Source organism: Schistocerca nitens, chromosome 2, assembly GCF_023898315.1.
Source record: "Schistocerca nitens isolate TAMUIC-IGC-003100 chromosome 2, iqSchNite1.1, whole genome shotgun sequence".
In the NCBI taxonomy this organism is placed as follows: domain Eukaryota; kingdom Metazoa; phylum Arthropoda; class Insecta; order Orthoptera; family Acrididae; genus Schistocerca; species Schistocerca nitens.
In genome coordinates, this window is record NC_064615.1 from 860863595 (window position 1) to 860881118 (window position 17524).

General features: G+C 45.4%; 1 protein-coding gene across 1 annotated transcript; it reads right to left on the reverse strand.

Annotated features, from left to right (window-relative positions):
* Nucleotides 1-2614: 2614 nt before the first annotated feature.
* Nucleotides 2615-15862, reverse strand: LOC126235394 (protein Fer3-like). Its single transcript, XM_049944115.1, has 3 exons — nucleotides 15606-15862; nucleotides 3042-3164; nucleotides 2615-2789 (listed from the first exon to the last, which is right to left on the reverse strand). Exons 1-3 carry the CDS (start codon nucleotides 15860-15862, stop codon nucleotides 2615-2617), a joined length of 555 nt encoding a protein of 184 aa, XP_049800072.1.
* Nucleotides 15863-17524: the final 1662 nt, after the last annotated feature.

Consider the following 17524-nt stretch of genomic DNA (forward strand, 5'->3'; position numbering starts at 1 on the left):
GGCTTATTTTTTACTCGAACCTGCACAAAATGAACAAACAGATTTATGACCAGATAAAATAATACAGAAGAAGCGAAAAATGAGCTCTAGTTTAGAGATGGTTAACTAGTATTTCAGTATTGATTTTAAAAAATCTGGTCTTCATTTTTAAAAAAACCAGATCTGATCTTTTCTAACACAGCATACAGTTATGATAATGAATGAAAGTAACTAGAGAAAAATGCAAACTGCACAGATCTACATGGCTGAAAACCATCTACTTTTTTAATATCACTCAAGAACTAAACAAGCATAAACCTGAAATTATGAGGTACACTGGTATAGACAGAAACAGTCTGATTTAACAACATTTAACATTCATAGCAGTCTTAACAATATACAGGAAAGGATAAGAAAATACAGTACAGCATTATGGGAACAACAATCACAAAAATAAATACAAATATAAAAGCAGGTACTTATATTTTATGTCCACTGAAGTTTGTGTTCTCTGTTCCACATTATCTACATTTGTTCTATGCCAAACAAGCATAAACTCTACGAATTATTATCAAAGGAAGAGCTCCAACAACACTGCTTAGTTATTACATGGGTAAACAATAGAACAGCTTATACGGAAGTAACTAAATGGGTAATAAAGTGAAATGGGGTGGGAAAGACTAGATATATGTTTGCACAGTCAGTAGTAATGCAGTGCATTCAAGTTACAAAACATATGGCACAAATCAGTTGATGAAATAATGGTATGTCTGTTACATCAGACAAATTTATTTTGACATTAGCTACCATCTGGTATCTACAGCTTTCTTAAAAATATATTCTGTTATAAAGTATTGCTACATTTACTCAAATTCAATTTCTTGAAGTTTGAATTTTAAAATTTTCCAAACAGGAGAAACTGAATAGTGTGATACTGGTTGTTCACATCAATATAAATGAATGCCACACACCTAGCTGGTTCAGTAGGTTATGAACTTGAGTGGAGTGCATATATGCAGATAGGTGAGAGATGTGGGATGCATATGATGATGTTGACTTTCATGTTACTGCAGATCATGCTATCTGGAAATAGTCTTCATTATGGGCAATGCAACGGAAAAATACACTAAAAGAAACAATTTTATTAATACATGTTTAGATCACATTTTTAAATTTAACTCTAATTACCTCTTTCAGATCTGATACTAACTTACAGGAAGATGGTTGCTGCGTTATGTCATGGACCATTTGATGCCAGTCATAGTAACAATCCTCTTGTGTTTTGCTTTTAGCTCAGAGATTGCTTAATAACAATTAAGAGAAGAACGTTACCTGTACTGTTCCAACCATAAAACAATAAAGTGAATTCACTGCTGGCTTCTGAGATACAATTCCCTACTCTAGGAACAAAGAAGTAGGATAGTTTTTTTGTTCAATGACAATACAAGAGAGAAAAACTGAGTCCCAAAATGTTACATGCCTTGGTGTTCACAAATGGAAATAGTACAAGTGGTAGTAGTTATGAGGTTTTAATTATCACTTTGTTAGGCAGAATGGAAAGACAGTTACACATTTAAGCCTTCTTAAGAAAAAAGATATGCATCCACGCACGCACGCACGCACACACATTGCAAGCACATCAGAATCACACCTCTGGCAGTTCGGACCAGAATGGTGACAATCCTGTCCCAGGTGCTGGAGATGGAAGTCACGTGTGCATTGAGGTGTGCTTTCTAGTGTGAATGAATGTGTATGCGTTTCCTTTTCTGAAGATGTCTTTGGCCAAAAGCTACAAGTGTAACTGTCTTTATATTCTGCCTGTCTGTGACTCCAAGTGTCATTTTTATGGTGAGCAACAATCTAACTTCTTTCTTATGTTGTTGATATTGCAACCTGGAGTTCCATCATTTTAAAAATTACATAATTAATTGTTTGTTTGTTGGCAGGTACTTAACTCTGCAGTCCTGATACACACTGAATTCATCTTGCGTGAGTACTATAACAGTCTGCTAAAGCAACAAAAAGAAAATAGTGCGGACCATCTCCACTTCACTGAGGAGTTATAGCCATTAGTGCAGTGCTGTGGCAAGATTACTACAATGTTAACCAGGACTGCAGACATGTACCTGCCCATAAACAAAATGTGTAATTACATAATTTTAATTATTTTGAAATGTTAATTAAAGCTTTGACTACCCCTGTGAGAAGCATACCACATATTGGTGCAGAGCACACACTGGAGGATTGACAAAGTACGTCTTGGTGCACAGAAAAAGAGAGAGAGAGAGAGAGAGAAATAATGTAATAAAATAAATAAAAACGTATCTTCTCGGCACATAGACTGATGTAGCTTCCTAATTGCATTAAATTCAAAATCACTTTATGGCTGAAACTTAGGTCGTAGTGGGGCGTTAATCTGCGCTTATGGAACCAGCGTGGGGATCTAAAGCAACTCGCCTCTGTCGGAGCAAAATGTCTGGAATTGTAGCTGTACTTGTAGCCTTGTGAACAGAAAAAAACTGCTGGCGATCTAAAATGTCTATCGCAATCTTGCAGCACTGACCAGCGCGAAAGTAGCTTACAGCTGACACATCGACGGTGTTAAAGTTTACCGTTCGGCGCAGTAGCAACACAGCTACTGCAAGAGGTCGTAGAGGGCGGTGATGTAGGTCTGCGCCATCTGCAACGTCTCGTACTTGGAGAGCTGCCGGTCGTTGCCGAGCGAGGGCAGGTGCGTGCGCAGCCGGTCGAACGCCCTGTTGAGGTTCTGCATGCGGCGGCGTTCGCGGGCGTTGGCGGCCAGCCGCCGCCTCCGCATCACCAGCGGGCTCACCGCGCGCCCGCTGCCGCCGCCGCTTCCACCCCCGCCCCGCCGCCTCGCCACCCCCGCAGTGGCCAAGCAGCCCTCTTCGTCGTCGTCGTCGCCGTCCCAGTCGTCGTCGTCGGCGAAACCGTCGTCGGAAGTGGGCGAATTGGCGGGCAGGTGTAAGGAAGCCTTGGTAGGCGAACCGGCTGTGGTCTCCTGCTTGATGACCGGTACCAGCGGCTGCTGCACGGCGTACCTCAGTTGCTCCACCTTGCACAGCTCCTGCTTCACCGCGGCTGGCGCCGGCTGCTGCTGCTGCTCACCGTAGCGCAGCACCAGTGGGTGCAGGTCGGGTGCGATGAACTCATCCACTGACTCCCTGCACAACGAAACAAAACAATCCATATCAGTCCCATGCCCATCATTCGTGTTTGCTGTTTAGGATCCTGAGCAGGGAGACCGTACAAACTCGCCGATTTGGTTCAAATTGACAGAACCTGAAGGGCACTACTGTTGACTGTCTTTAATGCCAAAATATTCCGACCAGTTCGTTAATACAGCTTAAACTGTAACTCATAGCCAGAGTCAGTAAGCTGCCCGTTTTAGTTCAAAAATGGCTCTGAGCACATGGGACTTAACTTCTGAGGTCATCAGTCCCCTAGAACTTAGAACTACTTAAACATAAATAATCGAAGGACATCACACACATCCATGCTCGAGGCAGGATTCGAACCTGCGACCGTAGCGGTCGCGCGGTTCCAGACTGTAGCGCCTAGAACCGCTCGGCCACCGCGGCCGGCCCCCGTTTCAGTGCCGGAAGCTTATAGGACAGCAACGAGGGGACTTTTCAGATAAGGCAAATGTGTACTATAATTGCGTAGGCTTCCGCGGCCAGAGTCAGTCGACATAAAAGTTTTCTGAGTATAGTACCGCGTCATAAAGTTTATAATAACTGCAGCTGGAGAAAAACCAACGTTTCGGCCACGGTTGCAGCGGCATTCTTCTGCGTCTGATGGTGCCTTCTAGCTATGCAGTGTCCTTTATATTTTGTTGTTACTGTTCACTGCGCATGCCATTACGTCATAATTTTAAAAAGGTAGTTGGTTCCATTGGTCGCTTAAGGAAGAAGGGGAGGGAACTTTATTTTAATAGAAGGGAGAATGTAACCTTTGTTGGCTCTTGCGTTATGTGCCATGATTGGATGGTGCTCGTGCCTCGTGTTGACAGTGCGGTCTGTTGGTCTCTGATTGCTGGCAGCCCAGATGGGGCAAGCCTGAGTCCATCATCCCTGTTCATGTTATTAGGGTGTTTAAGTACACTCCTGGAAATGGAAAAAAGAACACATTGACACCGGTGTGTCAGACCCACCATACTTGCTCCGGACACTGCGAGAGGGCTGTACAAGCAATGATCACACGCACGGCACAGCGGACACACCAGGAACCGCGGTGTTGGCCGTCGAATGGCGCTAGCTGCGCAGCATTTGTGCACCGCCGCCGTCAGTGTCAGCCAGTTTGCCGTGGCATACGGAGCTCCATCGCAGTCTTTAACACTGGTAGCATGCCGCGACAGCGTGGACGTGAACCGTATGTGCAGTTGACGGACTTTGAGCGAGGGCGTATAGTGGGCATGCGGGAGGCCGGGTGGACGTACCGCCGAATTGCTCAACACGTGGGGCGTGAGGTCTCCACAGTACATCGATGTTGTCGCCAGTGGTCGGCGGAAGGTGCACGTGCCCGTCGACCTGGGACCGGACCGCAGCGACGCACGGATGCACGCCAAGACCGTAGGATCCTACGCAGTGCCGTAGGGGACCGCACCGCCACTTCCCAGCAAATTAGGGACACTGTTGCTCCTGGAGTATCGGCGAGGACCATTCGCAACCGTCTCCATGAAGCTGGGCTACGGTCCCGCACACCGTTAGGCCGTCTTCCGCTCACGCCCCAACATCGTGCAGCCCGCCTCCAGTGGTGTCGCGACAGGCGTGAATGGAGGGACGAATGGAGACGTGTCGTCTTCAGCGATGAGAGTCGCTTCTGCCTTGGTGCCAATGATGGTCGTATGCGTGTTTGGCGCCGTGCAGGTGAGCGCCACAATCAGGACTGCATACGACCGAGGCACACAGGGCCAACACCCGGCATCATGGTGTGGGGAGCGATCTCCTACACTGGCCGTACACCACTGGTGATCGTCGAGGGGACACTGAATAGTGCACGGTACAGCCAAACCGTCCTCGAACCCATCGTTCTACCATTCCTAGACCGGTAAGGGAACTTGCTGTTCCAACAGGACAATGCACGTCCGCATGTATCCCGTGCCACCCAACGTGCTCTAGAAGGTGTAAGTCAACTACCCTGGCCAGCAAGATCTCCGGATCTGTCCCCCATTGAGCATGTTTGGGACTGGATGAAGCGTCGTCTCACGCGGTCTGCACGTCCAGCACGAATGCTGGTCCAACTGAGGCGCCAGGTGGAAATGGCATGGCAAGCCGTTCCACAGGACTACATCCAGCATCTCTACGATCGTCTCCATGGGAGAATAGCAGCCTGCATTGCTGCGAAAGGTGGATATACACTGTACTAGTGCCGACATTGTGCATGCTCTGTTGCCTGTGTCTATGTGCCTGTGGTTCTGTCAGTGTGATCATGTGATGTATCTGACCCCAGGAATGTGTCAATAAAGTTTCCCCTTCCTGGGACAATGAATTCACGGTGTTCTTATTTCAATTTCCAGGAGTGTATTTCGATGGCCTCTCTGAGTTTGCCTTTCGTCATAACCGGCTGCTTGGCCAACACACAAGCTGCGCTGAATTTTATTTTTTTTCCGCCGTCTTGCTGATGTTCTGCCACTGCAGATTTGTTGTGTTGCCCTAGACGAATATAGCGGTCGTGTTCCCGAATGCGCGTTGCTATAGGCCTACCGGTCTCGCCGATGTATGCTTCTCCAAATTCGCATTCCACCTTGTACACGCCTGCAGTGTGTAATGCATCCACCTTGTCCTTAGTGGAGGCTAGCACGTCCTGGATCCTACGACCACTATAGAAGACAGGCTGCACCACAACGCGGAATGTGGTTGCAAAAAAATGGTTCAAATGGCTCTGGGCACTATTTGACTTAGCTTCTGAAGTCATCAGTCGCCTAGAACTTAGAACTAATTAAACGTAACTAACCAAAGGACATTACACACATCCATGCCCGAGGCAGGATTCGAACCTGCGACCGTAGCGGTCGCTCGATTCCAGACTGTAGCACCTAGAACCGCACGGCCACTCTGGCCGGCTGAATGTGGTTGCATCACGCACTAACCGTGCAATCGGCCACAGACAGCGCACAGTTGTCTATCTTTCCAGAAGGGCTGTGCGCAAAAGAAGCCTTATAAATAGGGCCCTCCTATCGTATTAGGATTGCAGTACCAGCAATGAGCGGACGGAGCCATCTCCACGACACTCGTCAGCACGAACCGGTTAATGCGGGACACATAGCAGACTTAAAGAGTCGGCTATCGATGGGAACTTGTAAACCGGGAAGGGTGCCAGGGGTTCCATGTAATGTACTCACATCTGTTCTTACACATTTACGTCCTGTTTCCTTAGTAGTCCTGATGAGATGCGTACTCTGCATCGCTGAAAGTTTGCTTTTCAGACATGGTCAATCATCAGGCAGCCCACCACCAGTTAATCTAATAGAATTCATCGGTCGAGGTAAGGTCCCCCGATACATATCTTGCTGTCTTCCTTATACCCTCTCAGGACACGACAAGATGTAACTCTCAACGACTTTCGAGAAATACTTTTGAAAATTTTACGCATGCTAATGTACTTTATTAGGTCCCTAGAGCTCAAGGTGTCTGCAGGCGACCGTGAAAGAAGTTTCAGAACCGTGTGATCGAGGAATGGAATCTGCCTACCAGCACTTCCTTTTCCTCAGTCCAATTTAATTCTAACAACAAATTCAGTATGACAGAGCAGACTGTCAATAATGAAACAGTCATCTATTATTTTCATAATCTTCATCCAGAAGAAATTGAGAAAAATTTTGGTAAGGAGATTGAAAATAAAAAAGGATACGCAAAAACTTAAACTTTATTGGAATTCTCAGTGTAGCCATTTTATCTGGTGATACGTATCGATACCACCGTACTGGCGTCTTTCACTTGGCAACGAAATTACATGTTTCCGTCCACTTGGAGAAATACAAGTTGAGTAAATCTTCTGTTTACTGTGTTAACTTGTATGCTTATGTTTCTGCTCCTGTCCAGCTTTCCTACGAAGACAGTTGCCGCACCATTCGGCAGCCCACCTCTCCTTGCCACTGGTGAGAAATTGCACACAATTTATATTACTGCATCTACATCTCTGACAAGTATAATGTTGTAACCAATGGAGTGCTGCACGAATCGGGGTGAAGCTGACCATAGGAACACGGGAAACATAAGTTATTGCTACGTACAGCACTTGTAATGAATGCCAGATTTCCGCACGCGCGTGGTTTTTTCAATATGTCTACCGTAAAACAAGTTTACATTCATAAACGATTCTGGGTCATCATAGAATTTCGTGGCGTACCATGCACATCTGTTAGAATTACGTAGGAATGGAAAAGAAAAAAGCGGCAGCGAGGTTCAATTGAGAGACCTCGCCCATATGAAACTAAGCGATTACTCGGTCGGCTGAGGAATCCTTGAATAAATATATAGCACGCGTGAAATTTTAAAACTCAGTTTTCTCAGAAACGGTTGAGAGTTGCGTTTTCCTGTTTTCAAACTAATATGATGAAGTCCTAGTCGTGCCCTACACACCCTGTTAATATGAATCGAATCGGTGATGGGGAGTTCGTACGGTCCCCGTGTTAGCCTTGCCAAAGCAGAGCTTTGCTCCGACCTATTGTTATGAATATTAACACGAAAACCTATCTAACAACGCATTATCATGTTCTAGTGGCGCAAAAACTGCTCCGAAGATCACTCTGAAGACGGCAGAACGGTACACAGCCGAAATGAAATGAGCGTATGGCATTGTTGGCCGGGGACGTTCGGCCGCCGAGTGCAGTTCTTATTTCAGTCAACGCCACAATGGGTGACTTGTGTGCCGGTGATGAGGACAACACAACATGCAGTCCACGAGCGGATAAAATGCCCAACCCGGCCGGAATCAAACCCGGTACCGCTGCATGGGAGTCAAACACGTAACCACCCAGTTAAGAAGGCGGACGGCCGAAATATTCGAGGATGTGGAATTTATGCGGCTGCACGTCCTAAATTAAATGGAGCAATCCTGCAACATTCGAATGCAATAATCCTGTGCCGCTTGATAGTCTCGTTTAAATATTGTGGCGTAATTTCGTAAAGTGATACGAAATAGAACGAGCACGTAAAGTGGGACCATATCGGTTGGATCCTAGACGACTGGCGTGAAGAGTTGCAATTTCAGCTGGTAAGAGCTGATTGCAGGGTTCGACTGTGGAGCAAATCCTACGAAGCCATGAAACCAAGTTGTCCAGAGGGCACTGTGCTTGTTGGTGATGCATCATCTCGACTTAGCATGGACTCAGCAAGTAGTTGGAAGTCACCCCCAAAAAACAGCCATTCTGCCTCTACAGCCTTCCATAATTGCGGAAGTGTTGCTGGTGCTGTATTTGTGAACGAACTGACCTCTGGTGGGCGAAAGATAGTCCGCCACGTTATTAGGAGGTATCCCATCACTTTTTTCATCTCAGTGTAGGTCTTTTGGTATAGATTAACATTTTTACACATTAATACAACTGTGTTATGAAACCGGTTCTGAAAGCACGTTTGGAGTGTTTGGAGTGTTACTTCACATGGAAGTGAAACGTGAATGATTTTTTTTTTGTTAATTTAACCGTATGGCTACGGCCCCCGTCGGGCAGACCATTCGCCGGGTGCCGGTCTTTCAATTTGATGCCACTTCGGCGACCTGCAGCCGTTGAGGATGATGATGAGGACAGCACAACACCCAGTCCTTGGGCGGAGAAAATGCCCCGACTCAGCCGGGAATCGAACCCGCACCCGGAGGATTGACAATCCGTCATGTTGACCATTCAGCTTCCGGGGGCGGACAAGCGGTAAATACAAAATGAGACTAGAAGCTTCTGAACGCTGAAGATTACATGGGTCGACAGGACAAATCTTCAGGTATCAAAGAATTATAATAAAATAAAGCCCCCCCACCTGTGTCTGTCTGTATGGGAAAGCTAATCTTACGAATTACTGCAAGACTTTGGACATGGTTAACACTAATAAACAGATTGCTTCACGGCGAAAATACGTATATATAATTTAAATTATAGTAATGGTGAGCTTGTAATATACGTACTGTTATCTGCTCCACATTTAATTCGTGTCTGGAATGACATCTCTTGGTAGTTGGTCAACTACAGACAAGGCGGATCACTCTAGTTACGTTATGTACGGGAAGAGAAACTGGGAAAAGTTGTAGACGGGAATAGACTACACATTTCAAGTGAATGTAGGTTACAATTGAAGAGCCTTGCACACGACGGCCTTGCACGGAGACCTGCATTAAGCAGTCTTCGGACTGAAGATCACGGCAACAATGGAAATGAAAGCTATAGTCTTGGAACACAGAATACTCGTCTCGAAGAATATAACCGAGCTGTGGTTAAGAGGCTGTAGTCTTCACAAGGACGGTTTCAAAACAGCGTTCAGGCATCTAGGTTTATTTATGTTTTCCGTGATTTCCCCAAATCGCTTACGACGAATGCTAGGATAATTCCTTTAAAAGGGCATGGCCGATTCCCTTCCACTCTCTTCCCCAATCCGAAGTTTGGTACAGCCTCTGATGACCTCGTCGTCTATGGGATCTTATTCCTGCTTCCTATTTATAGTCAGTCTGGCTGGACAGTGTGTACCCACTTTCCTCGCGAGTGCTTCAAACCAGCGCCCACCTTCATCGATCCGAGACATGCGGCAGCAGCTAATTATACCTCAGTTGAGGTATCAGGCAAGTCCCCACTTCCACCTAAAGCTGAAAGGCCAATATTTGAAGCTGAACGTTTGGTCGGCACTTCACGGATACCTTACGGTATTACCCCAATGTCTACGTCACATATCCCTTATAGTATCGGGTTATACGCACGATAGCCAGAAAAGCTGACTTATGGAGGCATGTAACTCAAAGACTGGATACTGAAAAAGGTACAAAATGCTTCTAATTCTTCATCATCAGACAATTTTCGCATAAGAGATATCTTGGATAAAATGTAAGTGCTATCGACACTCGTCAGGTTTGGCAGCCACAACTGTACGTGACAAAGATGCTGACTGTAGGCATTTTTAACATGCAAAGCTTACGATGCTGGACAAAGCATTATCATTCTGTCCTTCCCGAGCTCATATTAGGAGGAATTCTTCAAGTTTCCCCACGAATAATACTAATTTACCCTTCCAATCGTTGGCTACATACCTCTTGCGCCTTCGATTCTTGTTTCCACCACTATCTTGTTCACTTCTTGTGAAACATCGTTAACGACCAGAAGTCGATAAGACTTTAAATTAAACTTTACTCCACACAAACCATTCATGACTGCTGTTCAAATATGTGTGAATTCCTAAGGGACCAAACTACTGAGGTCACTGCTTAAACTAACTTATGCTAAGAACAACACATACACCCATGCCCGAGGGAGGACTAAGCTCCAACGGGAGCTTGATTGCTCTGTGGGCACCGATACTGCGAATAAATATGTATTTTTAAGAAGCGATGTCTTTCAAGCAACAATTACAGTCACTCATTTCGCTCTTATTTCGATAACTGGATCCCATGCAAGCTAAAAAGCGCTATTGTAAGGGGATGAAATAAGAACAGTATGTGCAACTACCTGATAATGTGTTCTACGGTCGGCATGCAAAAATAACTGCAGTTTACGGCGTCATAGATAGTACAATCGGACGTAGATAGCACCAGATAGCAAGGGGCAGCTCACCTATTCCTGTGTGATGGTTACGATTTATGACCTTTAGGCTTGCCCACGATTTCTCTCTCAATGTATTTGATACGGGTGATGATACACCTACTTAGCTGCAAGGACATCAACTGAAACTCGCCGTCAAGCTACCAGTTCAGTGTACTGCGTTACGGTCTTCTGGCATTACCCTGATGGTAAATACCTTGGCGAACACGTCAGCAATGAAGCCCTCAGTAAGAAGTCCACAGCTGGCTTAGTACCTTCAGATTACAACTGCGGCTTCCATGCAATGCCATCTTAACATATCTTTTTAACAGTTCCATTGCTTGCCTTTTAGTCGTAAAGTCAATGCTCGTAATTCAACGAGAACAAATCCAACAATAATGTGCTGAAAAGTGCTACTGTTCCAGTATCCAAAGTTGGAAAACGTTACTTCCTATCCTATTTTACATCGCGAGTAAGCCTCTGGTTCCTTTGTTCATTCAGCGACACACACCGACTTTCGAAACATACAATGAAAGAAAGCAATTACTGATTCTGCGGTAACCGTTTCCAGCAACCAGACTTGCACGATCTGATTTTTGTGGACTTCACTATAATCACCAGCTTTTTAGATGGTTGACTCTCCATCCGCACCACAAGTTACCATATTTTCGCACGGTGCTATATTTCAGAGCAAATCTCTGGGCTCGCCCAAAAATTCTTACCTCAAAAAAGAGCGCTCATACTGACCTGCGGTGTCAGTTCGCGAGTTCTGTGTGGGAGATCGCTGTTCAGGTGTTTCGGAGTTCTAACTCCGCCTTCTCTGTAACTTATCATAGGATGTGCTGAATATAATATTGAATCAATCAACAGAAACAGCGGAATTCATTCAGTGAGTCCTACACGGAGGAATGATATGTATTTGGATTAACACTTCCTTAAGCACTGCACGGGAAGGTGAGCGCTATTCAACAAGTTTCACTGTCTATAGACTTCCAGACAGATACGAAAAAAAAAGTGAGCTTACGGAGCATATTACATCGTTCAGTGTCCATCGGTAATGCTGTTTATAACACGAAATGCAACGAAGACCCCAAACGAGTGGTAGTCAAGGTGAAACGAAGACTTAAGATTTTTTAGCGAATTCTGTAGAAGTGCGATGTTTTTGTAAAGGAAACCGAACGTAAGATGATGGTGCGACCTATTTTAGATTACTTCTCAAGCGCTTGGAGTCTTGTCAAGTTGGCATGACAGGATACTTCCATAGACTTCAGAAACGCGCTGCTAGGACCATAACGGGTCAGTACAACGCTTAGACACGCAACAGAGATTCTAATTTAAATGCGAATTATTGGAAGACAAGCGACAAAATTCATAATAAAAGTATTGAGTAAACTTGGAGAAGCGGTAAAGCAAGACCGCAACAATTCAGTCGTCTTAGTCGTGTATTTAAATAGAGAAATTACACTCACCGAAAGCTGTCATTTTTCCTTCACCCCATACACAAACATGAGAGAAAATCACTAAAATTGCTTAGACGTACTCACCGCCAAAGACTAAACAATTATTTTCGGGGACCACATACGGGTGCAGGAATGATATCAGAGGTACCGGTTTATCATTCACTATGTACGACGGAAAATAATCTATAAGACATTTCTAATAAGTTGGGTAACATAAAAATTGGGAAGATGCTTGTAGTGGACTGTTAAGGCAGCCAGTCCACAGTGAAGTAGCCGAAAGGGCACGCGTCAACTCACGCCGTCTGGCGTTAAGTCTGGAACAGGATTCGTAATGAATGTGATAAAGAAAAGAACGTAGCTACTAGAACACTTAACTTTTATATTGTCCTTTGGTATACAGCATTCTGGATGATACAAGTGAGATTCTATCTTGAGGTACATGCAACGTTACAAATGGTTAATGGCGCCTTACTAGGTCGTAGCCATTAACTTAGCTGAAGGCTATTCTAACTGTCTCTCGGCAAATGAGAGAAAGGCTTCGTCAGTGTAGTCGCTAGCAACGTCGTCGTACAACTGGGCCGAGTGCTAGTAAGTCTCTCTAGACCTGCCGTGTGGTGGCGCTCGGTCTGCGATCACTCAGTGGCGACACGCGGGTCCGACATGTACTAATGGACCGCGGCCGATTTAAAGCTACCACCTAGCAAGTGTGGTGTCTGGCGGTGACACCACAATGCGAAAGTGATAAAGCACTGAAAAAGCGATGTTGATGTACTCTTTCTATCCCCAAGGGTGGCTGCACCAGCATTAGTTGCCGATTCGGCGATTGTTCTCCCAGTCCAGCTGACCGGTTCGTGACCCCGCTATGAGCTCTGCGTGATGCAGCACATCCCAAGGGCACCCAATCCGTCCTTTGTCCAAAAACCGCCGCCGAATTTTGCACAGACTCGATTCGCGCGTAGAATTTACATAGGGTATTTTGGCTATGTTATCAATGGTTATGTGTAGTAAGTGTGTGTCTCTTCTCATTAATCTACGTACCGCACTGTATGCGCTGCGACGTATGCACTACTACGAATATTGTTTCTACGGCTTCGATACAGATCACACGAATCTCAGTTGATAACTTTATACTTCTTAACTAATTCTGTGTGAGTTAGGAGAAGATTTGACGAAAAAGAGATCTTCCAGTCAGTTAAATGGACTGTACATGATGTAAATAATTAGCAAAAAAGAGCATCAAAAAGCTTTCAAGCCTTCTATAATGGGAGACTTCAATGCATACATAGAGAAGGAACACTTGATAAGAGTGCAACGAAAAACATCAGAAGCGAACAAAACAGGTAGCATTATTCTTCAGTAATTCTGCGTAGTAAATATATCTTGTTAAATACTTTCACGTCCGAACACGAAGAACGCATTGCATCTCTTAAGGGAAAAGACTGACATGATTCGTTTTCGCCTGTGCAGCTTCTTACAGCTTTTGTATAACGAAGGATTAACGTGAAGCGTAGCACAAAAAGTAGTTTTCATTTTCTGTCCCTAGATATGCGCAATAGAGTTAATGATACGCACTGATTACAATTTTCCCACGGTTCCAAATAATGCTCTCAGTGGTGTACCTCCCACCCCTCAGTTACAAACAAAGCATTCTGAGACGTAAATCGAAATAGATATCGCAAGATATTGAAGCTGCTTCTAAAGAAGCTACTCGTCTGCCTCAACAATGTCTGATTAATCACCTCGCAGAAAATACGTATTTAGATGAAACTGTACTTCTTCCGCATGATACTATGGTAAAATTTAAAGACCAATACGCACTCAGTAATAACTGAAGTTTGCCGTCTATGAAATAAGCTTTCTAGCAGTGCTGAAAGTTCACGTGATATTCTCGATAATTCGGGTTGCTAGGGTGTTGTTTATTCCCGTTTCAGCTATCTAGTATGACGTGACAATAAATACCTTTTGTAGCGAAATCGTCGTTGTTTCACCAGATTCAAAGAGGGTGTATTGATAGTTTCGAACAGACGAAAACCGAAAGCACACACTTTTACAATTTAGTCGAATGTCTGCTCTCACGAATTATCTGCATTACATGGATGTCGTCGAAGGAAGTAAACAATATTTCTGCGAGGCAGAGGCTTGTCATTTTGAGGTGCGACTGAAGGTAAAGCTGCCTCAATCAAACTGTGTGTAGCTCCTACGACAAGCCTCAAACACCATACCTGCATGTTATTATCTGCGGCTAGAGCATGTACAAAGTCAACTGTACTAAATTAAACATGTAAGTAATCTCTTGGCATACACACTGTTAATGGTGCTAAATTAATCATATAAGTTATCTCTTATTAAAAACTTCTCTGGGCGCAGCTGAAAAACTTTCGAGCTTTGGTGCTATATAATAATGTTGGATACGTGAAAAAAGGTCATTTTGAACACTTAAGCGTCGACGAAAGTTGCTCGTATTTGTTATATTCCACTGGCGGACCAGTCCCGTCTAAATCTACGTGGCTGATCATCTACCGAAAGTGCAAAAATGGTTCAAATGGCTCTGAGCACTATGGGACTTAACATCTGTGGTCATCAGTCCCCTAGAACTTAGAACTACTTAAACCTAACTAACCTAAGGACATCACACACATCCATGCCCGAGGCAGGATTCGAACCTGCGACCGTAGCAGTCGCGCGGTTCCGGACTGAGCGCCTAGAACCGCTAGACCACCTCGGCCGGCTCCGAAAGTGCATATATAGTCATTGTCATTTAATTTGAATCATCTATGTAGTCGGTTATTAATTGTTCTAGCAGATAGCAGCAGATGATGGGCGGCTGTGCGCGAAGGGCTCCAGTAAAGAGTTTGAATAAAAAATGAAATTAATACAAGCGGCATAGGTTGGCCCTAACGTGACAAAACTGACAGTCACATACATCTTAGTGACACAACACTCAAAAGTTTCATAGTTACAACAAAAATATTTGATTAGGTGAGCATCCGCAACTGAGGAACGTATTTATAGAATATAAATCTGTTTCAGTTGCTAGTAATTTTCAAACTTTATTCCACGACCGGTTTTGAAGATAAACGCTTCATCTTGAGGTGAACCAAATAATTACGAAAACACAAATGTGTGGCGGTCGGGCCAGTCACTGGGGAGCACACCCACGTCAACAAAAGCATGGGAGCTTAGGACTAGCAACCACAGCGCCTGCCGGGACAACACGACACATTTGTCATTTCATAATTATTTGGTGGCACTTGAAGATGGAGCTTAAAGCTTTGAAACCGGTCATGGAATAAATTTAGAAAATTATTAGCAACTGAAGCGGATTATCATTCTATGTATCTTAGTTACAGAATGACGTGACGTTGTGAACCACGGCTTGCTAGACAAAAGCGCACGGGAAGAGGCGGTCAGATAGTTTTCGCGGTACTGACCTGTAGGCGAGGTGCAGGGGCGGCAAGAGGGCGGTGTACCGCGGCAGCAGGTCGGGACCCGGGGTTGCCGCGGCGGCCTCGCAGCCGGGGGTGACGGACCGCTGGCTGCCTGGGCTCGGCGTGTGGCAGCCGTCCGACAGCGCGTCCAGCTGCTGGCCCGCCGGCTGGAACAGCTGCTGCACCCGCTGCTGCTGCTGGTAGCCCTCCTCCTTGCTGCCAGCGCAAGCGAACATGTAGCGGAACATGTCTGTCGCCATGGCGACCGCCGCTCCTCCACGCATTCCGCACACCGCACAGCCTCACGACTCGCGTGGCTCTGTCGTCCGAACTTGCGCGGGCGAGCTCCAGGAGCCACGGCGAGTGGAGGGGAGAGCACCCGCGCAGACACGTGCCACCCGGCCAATGAGGGGAGTCGACGTGACCACGTGGCTGTCCCCACCAGCGGCGGTGGGCGTGGCCACGAGCCAGCGCGACGGCCCACCTAGGCTGCCCGGCGCGCGCCCCACGTGGTAGTGGAGGCTCTCACCTGCCGATAGCCACTGTGCAGGCGCCAGGTGGTTGACAGCCTTGGCGCTCGCCTGTCACGCCCGGTTGCCATATTAAGGCACAGCCTTGCTCACCGCATCAAAGCCGCATTTTCAGAGGATCTGGCCTAAAATAATAAAGTTTCGATTTTACGTGTGATTTATATTAGAAGAATTCATACCATAATTTTAACGAACCTAAAAGGTTTTACTACTAGTTATCATTTATTTTGCTGCATACTTCCACTTCTCTTAACGAAAAATCGACAAGTTTTCATTGCAGATGTTTTCGATTTGTAGTGTTCATTCTTCGTTTTTCATTAGCTAAGATCTGTGAGATATTTCGCTAACTATCGGGCAAAAAAGCAGATTTATCATAAGAAAACTGTAAGCGACGTTTGAGCAACACCTTTATTTATTTGGTGGCTCTTGTCTTGTTCGTGTATGTAAGTGTGGCCAATGTATCGTCTGTTCCCTTCTGTTTACTCTGCCCCCCCCCCCCACCCCTTTCTCTCTCTCTCTCTCACACACACACACACACACACTCTCACTCTGAAGTTAAAATCTTCTGGGTTATTAGGCCGCGTCATGTTTCTTCTAATATGATCGACGTTTCGACCCCTCTGCTGGGATGTTCTTCGGGATCTAGCATTAGTGGACACCAGTAGATCCTGAGGAAGATCCCAGCAGAGGAGTCGAAACGTCGATCATTTTAGAAGAAACATGACGCGGCCTAATAACCCAGAAGATTTTAACTTCAGTGACAACGGCCACGAAGGCCTGCAGATTTACTCTCTCACTCTGTTTGTCTGTCTATGTTACGTGTGTGTGTGTGTGTGTGTGTGTGTGTGTGTGTGTGTGTGTGTGTGTGTGTGTTTGTGTGTGTGTTCATCCAATAAAGAAATGTCTTACAGAAAAATCGTTCGACCGATTCTAGAGTTTTTCCATCGATCTAGGATCCTCAGAATAACGGAAGAGAAAGAGAGGATCCAACGAAGAGCGCCGGGTTTCGTCACAAGTCGTTCAATAAGGCTGTGAGCGTTATGGTGATGCTTCAATAATCTCCGTTGGCGGACACTAAAAGAGAGGCGTTTTCCATCACTGAGAAGTTTGCGGTTGAAATTTAGAGACCGTAGATCCTGGTTACCTCGTCCTTCATACTTCTCGGGAAACGATCACGACGAGCTAGACAAATTATAACTTATGAGGGGCAATCAAATGAAAACGAAAAAAAAAACAGGACCATGGAATGGTTCAAAAATGGTTCAAATGGCTCTGAGCACTATGGGACTTAACATCTGTGGTCATCAGTCCCCTAGAACTTATAACTACTTAAACCTAACTAACCTAAGGACATCACACACATCCATGCCCGAGGCAGGATTCGAACCTGCG